Source organism: Zootoca vivipara, chromosome 1, assembly GCF_965207765.1.
Source record: "Zootoca vivipara chromosome 1, rZooViv2.hap1.1, whole genome shotgun sequence".
In the NCBI taxonomy this organism is placed as follows: domain Eukaryota; kingdom Metazoa; phylum Chordata; class Lepidosauria; order Squamata; family Lacertidae; genus Zootoca; species Zootoca vivipara.
The window spans coordinates 114,602,226-114,615,298 of NC_142582.1; the positions used below are offsets into that span (position 1 = coordinate 114,602,226).

The 13,073-nt window shown below is 43.8% G+C and overlaps 1 protein-coding gene across 1 annotated transcript; it reads left to right on the top strand.

The window, feature by feature from the left end:
- Window positions 1–507: 507 nt before the first annotated feature.
- LOC118080863 (cytochrome P450 2C19-like) lies at window positions 508–9,330 on the top strand. Its single transcript, XM_035106831.3, has 9 exons — window positions 508–715; window positions 2,274–2,436; window positions 3,565–3,714; window positions 4,334–4,494; window positions 6,023–6,199; window positions 6,561–6,702; window positions 7,511–7,698; window positions 8,170–8,311; window positions 8,634–9,330. Exons 1-9 carry the CDS (start codon window positions 533–535, stop codon window positions 8,813–8,815), a joined length of 1,488 nt encoding a protein of 495 aa, XP_034962722.3. The 5' UTR covers window positions 508–532; the 3' UTR covers window positions 8,816–9,330.
- Window positions 9,331–13,073: the final 3,743 nt, after the last annotated feature.

Consider the following 13,073-nt stretch of genomic DNA (forward strand, 5'->3'; position numbering starts at 1 on the left):
GTGTGTTGCTCCAAACCATGAAATCTGTTTTGGCATGCATACCTTTGAGTTTTTAATAATAATAATAATAATAATAATAATAATAATGCGAGTTTTCTCTACACTTCTGACACAATTTGTCACATTTGTGGGCATCTGAGGTGCAAGAAACCTCCAACCAAGCACTCAGAGTATACATGAAGGTCTCCTGCAGGAACCTTAAAAGCAGAACCATTTGCCACAAGGCTACATTACAATGTTGGGCATAAATAAACTGAACCCTTGATTGTCTTACATCACAGAACTTGTGCACAGTAAATAATGCTGTTATCATGGCCTTATTAATCGATGAAGAAAAATACAGACTTAAGTTCAGAGAAGTTCATTTCTTGATTATACAACCTGATCTACTTAATGGCTAATCTCATTTACTCAGAGAAACCTAGAATTCCTATTCGTGAAAGTCCATGTATATGTGACCTCCTCAGAGTATATAAAATTGGAAAGCAAATTAATTTGTCTAGAGTCATTTCAGTCTCAGTTAGCTGGTGCCATGGAGCCTCTAGGGACAGTGATCATTTTGATGATCATATGTATCTCTTGCCTTGTTTTCCTTGCAGTCAGGAGCAGGACGCCAGAGAATGCAAAGCTGCTACCACCTGGCCCAACTCCACTGCCCATTGTAGGGAACGCTCTGCAGGTGAAGATCAACAACCTGGCCCAGGTTCTCCAGGAGGTAAGCCAAAGAAGAGCACCTTCCTCGACAGCTGTCCGTTGATGACCGTTACCTGTTTGCAAGCTTCTTTCCATTTGACTGTTTTGGACGGGGACAATCCATTGTCTGTTTGTTTGTTTGTTTGTTTGTTTGTTTATAGATGGTACTATCTGTGTGCACGGCACATTTGCAGAGTAGAAGGCAACAGACTCTGCACTTTGACAGAGGAGAGGCAGAAAAGGGCAAGGAGGCACCCAAGCAGGAGGGAAAGAATAGCAAAATCAGTGTTATTTCAGTGGCATGGACTTGCGCTTGGCTACAACAGCAGAGATGGGGAGCAGGGATTGTCCCAAAGGCTCCACAGAAAAGAGGTGGACTTTGAGCAGGTCCCACAGCTCCATAAAGGGGGTTATTTTATTTTCATTTTATTGTTTTATGATTAACATAAAAACCATAAAGCCCCTTTCTGAGTAAAGAATTTTAAAAAGCAATAGTGCAATTTTATACTACCGTATATTAGAGATGGGGCTGGATTTGGGTCTAATTCTCCCTCCACACATGGATGGTTTGGGCATTTTTGCCCTCTGTACAAAAAGGTGCTCCTTTATTTTCCCCAGAATGTGCTTGGTTGGAAGATACTTTAAGCATTCCCTTAAAAAATTGGTGTGAGGCAGACATGATAACATATTATTATATTCACGATATAGAGAAAGGGGATGGGGAAACTCTTTCATCTCTCTCTCCCATAATGCCATACCCTCCAACATTTCTCCAACGAAAAGAGGGACATCCCATTCCATAATGATAATTTTACTATTTATGGCCCTCACACCTTACTGGGCTGCCCCAGCCACTCTGGGCAGCTTCCAACATATATAAAAACATAACAAAACATTAAACATTCAATAAAAACACTTCATTTTTCAGGATTGCCTTCAGAGGGGGTCAGATAACTCTATACCCTCCAACATTTCTCCAATGAAAATAGGGACATCCTAAGGAAAGGGGGGAACATTCTGTAATCAAACTGGGACGGCTTCTCTAAATCAGGGGTGTCCCTGGAAAATAGGGACACTTGAAGGGTCTGTAATGCTAAAGCTTGGAGCCTTCAGTTAAAGCTGAAGGTTGGAAGATTTACAACACACACAAGATAGTAGTTCTTTATACAGTGCATATTTAAACTGTGGAATTCACTCCCAAAGAGGTAGCGATGGTAGCCTCCAACTTGGATGATTTAAAAGAAATGTGAAGACAAAATTCATTGAAGATAAAACTACCCATAGCTGCTAGCGATTATGCCGAACCTCCACCAGTTCCTGGGACCTGCAGGAAGGGAGAGTACTATTGCACTCAGGTCTTGTTTTTGAGCTTCCTGGTGGAACTGTGTTGGCCACTGTGATAACAGTCATGAACTAGTTGGCCTGATCTAGCTGCGGAACTCTTCTGTATTTTATTAAGAGTCATGTGGTTCAGATGCCCATAGTGAGTCCGGGGACAGCGGGCCTCTACATCAGCTATATGACTCTCTCCTAACCCACAAACCCACCTAGATGTGTGTCCTTCTCTATCTTTTTTCCAGTTTAGTGAGAAGTATGGCTCTGTGTTCACAATGTATTTTGGAGCAGAACGTGTTGTGGTGCTGCACGGCTATGATGCAGTGAAAGAAGCACTCATCGACCGTGGAGATGAATTTGCTGCCAGGGGACACCTGCCGTTAGCTGATGATGTCAACAAGGGATTAGGTATTTTATGCTGGTTGACCAGTGGGGGGGCAGGGACAGGAAAATCCCTCTTTTCATGAAAATAAAGCAAAAAAAGGTTCAATGACAAGTCATTGCATCTTGAGATAAACTTTCCTAATTAATGTTCCGACTGGACAGTAGCAATAGATAATTAGCAGCCTTTTAATGGCAGAGCTATATATTGGCCATTGCCATTTAAGAGAGAAATGAGCCATTTCATAAACGTACTTAAGCAATGTCTAGGGCAGTAGTGGAGAAAGGTGGGTGTGGTCCGCCCCAGGTGCCATCCCTGAGGGGGGGGTGACATCGCTACAGGCGGTGCCCCCCCCCTGGGATGTGCGCTGCTGCCGGGGCACCCCCCTGGGATGCGCTCCACCTTACACCCATGGGTGCTTACCCCTGCTCATGCAGGCCACTCTGGATGCCGGAGCATCTAGTTGCGCCTCTGGTCTAGAGCAAGCACCAGAAATCAAATCAGGATCGAATGAGTTTCTAGCCTTTAAAAACAATGGTCTGGGGTAATTCTAGTGTGGGTAGTAAGTGTGAGAGTTATGTGAGCAGAATTCCCTGGCCTGGATCTTGTGAATCAATAAACTCTCCACACCAAGAAAGAGTCTTTAAATTTGTTACCAAAAAAAATAACTAAGTACAAATCAACACATTGCACTTAAACAACTAGCAATGTAGTCCAGTTTTCTTTAAGTTCTTTCTCGTTAATATAGTCCAAGAACTATTGCTTCTTCATTATGCTTCCAGCTTCAGAGAGAGACCCAGGCTCCAAGAGATGAATTATCAGTGAGCATAACATAAATATTGAAAAGCTGAAACCTCTTTTTCAGCTTTAGCTGCAAAATGAACATTGTGCAAATGCAAACCTCCACTAAGTTGCATACACAACGCACACAAACATAGCATTTTATGAACACTAAACACATATATTTTACAGTATGGGCATGTATCAGAAGACTGGCCAGCTACTCATTATGGAATAAAGAGGCACCAAAGTACCAAGTCTCTAGTTGGTCCGGAGCCAAGAATAAGAGCCTCCTGCTCTTCCAACCTGCTTCTTCTGCTCTCCCTTTCAGTCCAGACATCTCCTTCATGCCCATTTCCACTTCTGCTTTCCAGGAATTATATTCGGCAATGGGGAAGCGTGGAAGCAGCTCCGACGTTTTGCCCTTAGCACCCTGCGCAACTTTGGGATGGGAAAGAAAAGTATTGAGGAGAGGATCCAGGAGGAAGCACAGTTCCTGCTAGAAAAGTTCCAGGACACTCAGGGTGGGTATAAAACAAATATGTGATGAGTGTGTGGCAATTTGGAAGGCTTCCCCTGATGGTCACAGTGATCTGACCAGTGTGTATGGGACAAGGTGGTCCTTAGGTCACCTGGTCCTAGGTGACGGAGGGCTTCATACACACCAGTAATGCACTGAACTTAACTTGTCAATGTAATGGCAGACAATGCATAGCTTTCAGCAGGGGTGCAATATGCTTACATATTACATCTGCTCCGCAGATGTTATTGAATTCAATCTGCTTTCAACCCCAGCAGTCATCAGTGGTCCAGGAGTAGTCTATAGTCTAGCAGCATCTAAAGTGCTTTAGATTCCCTAGTTTTAGTTTAGAGTTTTAGACCAAGGCCTGCACCACTGTGGTCACCCTTTCCTATCTAAGGATATATCGGCTGAAGCTGGAAGAAGGTACGTTGGAAAGTCCTTGGAAGAAACTACTCATAGCCACTGAAGATGCCTTTGCCTCCAGCATTGTTGTGAGAAAGGCAGCTCCCTGTTGGACCACTCAGACCAGAAGCCAGGAAATGGGAGCTCAGAAATTCCAGACTAGATTATTGCCTTAAAATCTGTAGTGGGGTTTGATAAATCTTTTGTTGTCCTTCCAGAGAAGCCTTTGGATCCAACCTACTTGCTCAGTTGCGCTCTCTCCAATGTCATTTGTGCAATTGTCTTTGGGAAACGATATGACTATAATGACAAGAAGTTCCTATCCATGATGAGCTTAATGAATGAAAACTTTCAGGTTTTTAGCTCTTCTTGGGGACAGGTAGGTGTCATCTGGTTTAAGGCATCCTTTTCCACAAAGTCTAAAGTTTACTTGCATGTGGAATAATTATTTTATGTAGATACTGCCTCTGGCTGTGGCCATTTTCCTGCTGCTTAAATATCTTGCTTCCAGGCTTCTCATGGCCCATACTGCCTTTGCCTCTTAATATTTCTGTTAATGTCCTAGTTGCAGGCTTGCCATGAGCAACTGGTTAGCCACTGTGACAGCAGGATGGGCCACTGGCCTGATTCAATAGGCTCTTCTTATGTTCCTATGTTTTTAATTATAAGATCCTATCAAGGCCGGTGCAAACCATGCCAATATCTGGGTCTAGTAACCAAGGTTTGACTTAACAGCAGCCCAGTGAAGCAGGAAGTAAACCTTAGCCAATAAAACCCACAGGCTCAAGTTTATAACTGGAACTAATCACTTGGGATGTATACACACTGCCATTGCCTCTGCATCCAGTGTGCTTCCACTACTGGTTTGAGAAGGTGTGAATACATGACATTAGCCACAATCCATATCTATCCTTCCATTGATTATGCAATGTTGCGCCTTGCTGCATTTTAAGACAGCGATGTGTGCACAGCCTAGTTTCAGCAAGAGGAGCAGATGGGACTAAATTTAGACATATGTATGTAATCCCATCTCAGTTTTACAGCATTTGGCTTGTTTATATAGGATCCCAGAGTCAATCCCTAGTAGCATCCCTGGCTAGGAATGGGACTCCTGAATGAAACCCAGCAGAGCTGCTGCATAGGCAATACTGACCTTTAGAGACCAATGGTCTCATTCAGTATATACCTTTTAACATGCGGAGTTTTGGGGGAGGTAATTGAGTTTTTTTTTAATGCATTTTGTGGCTTTATATTTTGATTTTATCCTGTGAACCGCCCTGAGACCAGTGGGTATGAATTCAAAACAGTGGTACCTCGGGTTACAGACACTTCAGGTTACAGATGCTTCAGGTTACAGACTCTGCTAACCCAGAAATAGTACCTCGGGTTAAGAACTTTGCTTCAGGATGAGAAGAGAAATGGTGCAGCGGTGGTGCGGTGGCCCCTTAGCCTCGGATTGATAACAGTTTCAGGTTAAGAACGGACCTCCAGAACGAATTAAGTTCTTAACCCAAGGTACCAGTGTAAATAATAATAATAATAATAATAATAATAATAATAATAATAAGACAGCTCCCTACCCAGCTGTTGTGGTTTTGGCAGGAGGTGTATTGCTGCATGATTTCTCAGATTTTTCTGCAGGTACACATAGGTGAAATTGGGAAGGCACTAATAGAGGGGAAGGGAAGATAATACACTGCAGTACATTCAATGAAGCGCCACCCAGTAATGCAGATGGGGAACATCTACATAGATTTTTGAGGCATTGGTAGTGAAAATGCTAGTGTGTGGACCACAGAGTTGAAATGTACAGAGGGCAACAATGGCCACCATTAAATTGATGCCCGAGTGTGGACAATCCCTGACTGAGGTTGGTGCCAATGGGTCTCTTGTGGTGTTTCTTCTAGCTCTACAACCTCTTCCCTTTTTTGATGAAATGCATCCCTGGGCCCCACCACAAAGTGCTGAAAAATAACTTGGCAGCCAGAGAGTTTGTTCTAGAGGAGGCTGAAGAGCACAAGGCCACTCTGGACCCCAGCTCACCTCGGGATTTTATCGACTGCTTCCTTATGAAAATGGATCAGGTAATCATGAAAACTCACAGAACTCTCCAGGTGGGTTCTTCTGCTACTCCTGAAGCTTCCCAGCTAGTAGACTTCCATCCAGCTTGTTGTGGGGAATGCCAAGGAAAGAGATTCCTGCCCACACCCCATTGGAGTAGATTCATTTCCCATTGCTGACTTGTTCTTGCAGTAAGTGGGTAGTTCTTCCTAATGATTAGCCCTCTGGGCAAGGAATGTCAAGAGGAATGAGTTGTAAAAAGACTTAAGAGAAGATGTTGCGTCTTGGGAAGGGAGCTGGTCCCAGTGGCGCAGTTAAATTCTTGTTATATTGTATTCAGAACAATTGAGTTGACTCCACTGACTGTGTTGTGTGTTTCTGCAGGAAAAAGGTAATAGTGCATCCCCTTTCACCATTGAAAACTTGGCCATAAGCACAGTTGACTTGTTTGTGGCTGGAACAGAGACCACCAGCACCACACTGCGATACGGGATCATGACCCTCCTCAAATTCCCAGAGATACAAGGTAAAACGGATGCGATGTTAGTATTTATTATTCTAGTTCTTTCCTAGATTTATGTTTCACAGGTCCAAGAGGTTGTTGTTCTGCCACTTTCCCCAGGAAAACCCACTGTTCATCGCTGAATAAGGGCAAACGTTAATCCAGAGAAAACCCGACTGACATAAGCAGTAAACAGAAGGCTTTCCTGGAGAAAACCGGGGCGGGGGCGGGGAAAACGAAATGCTTAGACCCATGCCTAGTAATCACAAACCTGTGCCTAGAAATCCCAGTAAAAACAGAAGTGTGGATGAGCTCTTATAGCTGGCCACATTGCAAATCTTAGGATTTTATATACAAACAGTAACAACGTGAACTTGGCACAGTAGTATAGTGGCAGCCAGCGCAGATCGTTTAGACAAAGGCAGGCATAGGCAAACTCTGGCCCTCCAGATGTTTGGTACTACAATTCCCATCACCCATAGCTAACAGGACTCAGAATCACTGCAGGACAGTGCCTCCAATAGGAATCCCTCTAAACTGCACCATCACTTGCTCCTATAACTTCCCTAAAGAGGGGGCTCTTGTCCCTCTGGGCTCCTTTTGGATAGAAATTGAAATAATATATAAATAATTGTAGTTATTATGTTTCCCTGTTTACAGAGGGATTGCTGAAGGTGAGCTACAATAACTTGTCTGTGGTGACGAGTTAATGGAAAGTTGGCATCAGAAAGCTCCAAAATGTGGAGGGGGGCTGGCAGCCACTCCCATGGAGTTTCAATTGCTTCTATGATGTTTCCTGCACTGGTGTTAAACCTCATTCTTCCCATTACAGAGAAAGTGCATGAAGAAATTGACCGAGTTATTGGCCGATCACGAAGGCCTTGCATGGCAGATCGTGGGGAAATGCCTTACACAGATGCTGTCATCCATGAGATCCAGAGGTTCATCTCTCTCATCCCACTGAGCCTCCCTCATGCAGTACTCAAAGACACACGGTTCAGACAATATGTCATTCCAAAGGTCAGCTCTTTTCATGGCTCTGAGTAGTAATAGTAGGCTACTAGCCATGATGGCTATATTCTACTCCATGACAAGAGGCAGCATGCTTCTGAATAGCAGTGGGTGGAAACCACAGGAGTTGAAAGTGCTGTCTTGCTTAGATGATATTTAAGGGCTTCCCATGGGCATTTGGTTGCACACCATGAAAACAGGATGCTGGACCAGATGGGGCCCCCGGACTGATCCGACAGAGCTGTAGTTATCTTCTTATTTACAAGCAAGGGAAGTTTAGGCCAACGCCTGGGCATCTTGAGGCCTGGACCTCATTTTAAACACCCTGTTGCCTTCTGAAGCGGCCCCATTCTTCTTCTGTATCCTCAAAGTACCTTCCTTCCTGTTAGTGCCTCCCCACACCATTCCTTTGTGAGAGTCAATCTTATCCTTTCATTGGGTGTCATGGCCATCCAGACCATTTCTTTGCACTCTCTGCAGGGCACTACCATATATCCTATTCTGACGTCTGTGCTACATGACAGCAAAGAATTTCCAAACCCCAAAGAATTTGACCCAGGACATTTCTTGCACAAAGATGGCACCTTCAGGAAGAGCGACTATTTCATGCCTTTCTCAGCAGGTAAGATCTCTGCTCCCCCGGTAGGCTGCAGTCTTAGCCAGCTCAGGTCTTTCCAGTCTCCCTAATTGGCTGGTGTCGGGCCAATGGGGGGGGAACCTCCTCCCTCCTGCAGCCTACACTGGGAGGGCTCCCAGTTTGTGAGAGAGGGGCAGAGGCTTCTGGGTCCATCAGAACTCCTTGCACCTTGGAGAAATGGTGGAAAGAGTGACTCTCCCAGGAGCTGTTCTTGGAGCAGCACCTTTGCTCCTTTGGCATGATTGTTATGTTCTCCATAACAGCCAAAGTGGTTGTTAAGCATCTCACACTTGGGTTTCCCTTGCAGGGAAGCGGATATGTGCAGGGGAAGGTCTGGCCCGCATGGAGATCTTCCTGTTCTTGACCACCATATTACAGAACTTCACTCTGAAGTCCATCATTGACCCCAAGGACATCGATCTCACACCAGTGATGAGCAGCATAGGCAACTGCCCTCGGCCCTATCAGCTCTGCATTGTCCCTCGCTGAAAAGCCTGTGTCAGGAGGGCTGCACGTGTGGAAAAGTCACAGCCTGGCAAATCTTTGTTCAAAGAACCTGTAACACAATATCTCCTCATGGGTGGAACCCTATATTCTTACCTGACTATTCATGGAATTTTTACTTTGGGGATCTTTCTAGAGACTATTGAACATTGAAGACATTATTGCAATGGACAGTATTTAGAAATTAGTCACATACACAAAATCCCATTCTCATCTTTCTTGCCCCTTCATATGCATATGTGTGCAGTGGCGTAGCTAGGCGTTCAAGAGCCTGGTGCGGGGGTATGTCCTGCAGGTGGGGGCGTGCCGAGCCACCCATGGATGCAGGACGAGCCTCTCCAATGCTTGGAGCCTCGTCACCGCCTCCCCCAAGCTGTAGGGCATCTGAGGAAGAGGCAGTAGGCAGACGCAAGTCCCATGCTGCTGTTTCAGGCAGCGCAGAACCTGCAGGCGCCTAGGCCACCACGTCACTCCTAAAAAGTTTTGTGAGCCCAATTTTTAAAAAACTTAATAAATAAATAAATAAATAAATAACAACATAGTATTAGTATTAGTATTAATAGTAATAATATACAGGGCTTTTTCCCCTGAGTGGATGCAGGGGTACACATATCCCTAAACATTTTGTGAATCTAACAGGAGAAGCAAAATAAATAAAAACTTAGTTGGTCTTTAAGATGCTACTGAAGGAATTTTTTTTATTTTGCTTCGACTCAGACCAACACAGCTACCTACCTGTAACTAACAGGAGAAGAAACTAAAAAAATTAAAATATTTAGTTTCTTCTCTAGCACGGTGAATCGTCAGTTCTGTTGCTACCCCCGATGGTGGCCTTTGTCCATTTACTGCATTTATTTTCCCCGATTTGAACTATAAAATTGTGGTTTTCTTGAGTCAAAATGACTCAACCCCTCAACATTTTTTTAAGAAAAAAAGCACTGATAATATATAGTCAAATCAAACCACCCTTTAAATCCATATCAACAAAAAGGAAAGAACTCAGTCTGAATCTGACCTACAGGTGGTACCTAACACCAAGAAAACTAGCGCTAATACGCCCAGGAACCTCACCAAAATGCTGGAGAGGGTGCACCTTAACAGGCACATATTTCCACATGTGGTGGGAGTGCCCCCAAATCCAACTATTCTGGACAACAACCATATGGGAAGTAAGTAAAATAACCAAGCAAACATTAGAAATGACCCCAGAAGTGGCCTTACTAAACATTTTCCAAGACAATAATGCCGAAGTACACTACAAAGAACTCATAACCCACTTACTCTCAGCAACCAGAGCACTATAACGAAACACTGGAAAGACCTGTCAGGAGTAAGCATGGACCAATGGTGCCAAATAGTATAGAAACAGCCCTGCTAGAAAAATTAACCAATAAGCTGAGACTGACATGGGGACAAATAGAAGAAGACGACTTCACCCCGGTATGGCTCCCCTTTATCACATACACAGCCCAACAAGACAATGACAAAAATCCACCAACAGCATATAAATCAATATGGCTAACCTGATCCAAAACACCCACCCACCCCACTCACACACGAAACAAAGACCACTACAGCCAACCACAAATGAACAACCATATCCTAGGCCAACCCCAACCTCTCTCACCACCAAAGGAACACAAGGGAACAACAGAGAACCTGCACAAGCGATGCTGGCAACCCCCCCCCCCAACACACACACATATATTAAGTAAAATAGAAACATCGTCACCTGACCCCACCCATCTCCCCCATCTACTTCTACCCCCCCTTTCTTCCCAATGTCTCAACAAATGAAACCGATTTGTAAAAATGTTGCGAGATACATTGCACATATTTGTGTAAATCAAGAAAATCTTTAATAAGAAAAAGATATATAGTCGAGTCAACTTCATGGCCATTCAATTTAAGATTACAGAAAGTCATTAAGTTCAAAAATACAAGAACCATGGCGTATGGCTCGAATTTAGACTAAAATGAATAACAATTGATGGTTTGTTTCTTTGATTATTGTAAAACGGTTATTTAAATTATCCATCTTATCTGAAGTCTCCGGCCTACAAAGACAGTCCTTAAAAGTCCCCACTGGCTTGTCGTCGTTCTTCGTGGTGACACAGAGACACCCCCAACTATTGTCCCTGTTAAATGCATTGAAGCTTTTGTTTCTATTTAATATTAGGGAGGCTGTCAGCTTACCTGGCTCAGTTTTGCAATCTGTTGGGCCCAGCCTGAGGCCTTGCAGCCTATCGCTCCCAAGGAAGGTTGTTGGTGGATCCAGCCGGTTATCAGCCCTTTATGGCACGGTATAAGTTCTTTATAAGCAGGCACACAAACAAGTGCCGGCAAACAGGAACAAAGTCCCAAAAAAACATGGAAAGTGTGGTGTGACACAACAGAGAGATGGGACGGCCCTATGCTGCAGCTGTGAACCTGCGAACTTGTCAATATTCCTGGCCCTGCCTGCTACCTGAGAGGGAAACTCAGCCCCTCCAGAGGAATATGGAGAGTGGGCTTAAGCCCCACAGCCCTGTTAGTATTTTCATCCCTCCTTTTCTGTCAAACTCCTGACTCAGCGGAGAGAGAAGGGGGAGGAGCCTTCCTTGGTAACTGTTATTCCTAACTGTCAGTTCTGGAGTGTGTGTTCTGAGGTAAAGATGCGTTCTTATTACAGTACTGTTAGATAACTGAAACTCACACAGTCTGTATATTATAGTTTTATATGTTTAGGTAGATTATTAAAATAAAAGAAGAATTACTTCAAAATCTCTGAAGCTGAACTTCATCTGTTTATTGGTGCTCACAGCTAGCAGTTGTGAGTCCGGATATATGGTTTAAAATCCATCAAGCCCTCCCTCCAAAGTTAAGACCTGTGTTATCACTACCGCCTCTGGGAGCAAATCCCATAGTTGTTGTTTTTTTAAAATAGCTTTTGTAAAAGATTTTCCCGTGCTACAAAACAAACAAAAACGGGGGTGGGGGAGTACATCTTTTGTCTCCACTTTCAATTCATAAGAGTCTTTTTCACAGTTTGTTTGCATGTACTTTTGTTCTTTGGGAGGGGGGGTTGTTACGTGTCCCTATTTCCCAGCGACTGCCCCAGATTTACCAAAGCCATCCTGATTGTTCCTGATTTGATCTCAGAATATCCCGCTTTTCCCTTGTACGTCCCTATTTCTTCAGAGAAATGTAGGAGGGAATGGTGTTGTCCGACACACACACACACACACACACACACACACACACACCAGCCGTCTGAAGGCAGTCCTGTATAGGGAAGTTTTTGGGTGTTTAATGTTTTCCTACATTTTTATATATGTTGGAAGCCACCCAGAATGGCTGAGGCCAACCAGTCAGGTGGGCAGGGTATAAATAGTAAAATAGCCCCTATTTTCATTGGAGAAATATTGGAGGGTAGACAACACTCAGCTTCATTGGATGTGCACGAGTTCTAGTGTTGAAAGAGAAAAGCTTTTACCTATACCCTTTCTACACACCATGTGTAATTTTATACCCCTCTTGTCTTTTCTGTGAACGATAAAGTCTCACATGCTACAACCTTTCCTCATAGTTAACTTGCTAATAGCCTCAAATCATTTTGGTTGCCCTGGCTTTTCTGAAGATTTGCCAGCTCTGCAATATCCTTTCTTGGGGTTGGCTTAGCCTGGAGCCATGAAACCCGACAACCCTGTGTCCTAAAAAAAACTATTGCAGTAGCCTAAAGTAGGACTCTTTAAGAAATCTAAGCCGTTATCTCCTCTCATACAGAAACTTGACCCCAAGAGAGTGAGCAAGAGAGCTATAGCCATGAAGCCACGAAGACTTGCAATTTAATTTTTAAATGCTGTATTAAAATTTTTAAAAGATCCTGATGACCAGTTTTTCAAATGCAGCCGAGGTCTTAAATGTGTTGACCTAATCTCATTAATTGCTTGATGACAGTGACAGTTAATATTCGTGTTTGAGTGATAAATAGAAGAGGTCGGTGAAGCTTATTATCAGTGTCATAAATCTCACACCCAATTACATTAGCAGTCAGTGGTGTTTTTCCCCCCCTGTGGAGGGGAAACTACAGTAACTCATAAAAACAGGATATACGGTAGTGGTTTGTGTGCTGGATTAGGACTGGGAGGATTTGAGTTGCCCATTCAGCCCTGGAGTTCACTGGAGATCTTGGGAAAACCACTTTTTGTTAGCCTAACCTGCCTCACAAGGCTGCTGAGGGAATAAAATGGGTTCCTTGGAA

Coding starts and splice junctions, on each gene's coding strand:
- LOC118080863 (XM_035106831.3), top strand. CDS start 533: ATGGAGCCTCTAGGGACAGTGATCATTTTGATGATCATATGTATCTCT. Junction 716..2,273: donor TGGCCCAGGTTCTCCAGGAG/GTAAGCCAAAGA, acceptor TCTTTTTTCCAG/TTTAGTGAGAAGTATGGCTC. Junction 4,495..6,022: donor TTAGCTCTTCTTGGGGACAG/GTAGGTGTCATC, acceptor TGTTTCTTCTAG/CTCTACAACCTCTTCCCTTT.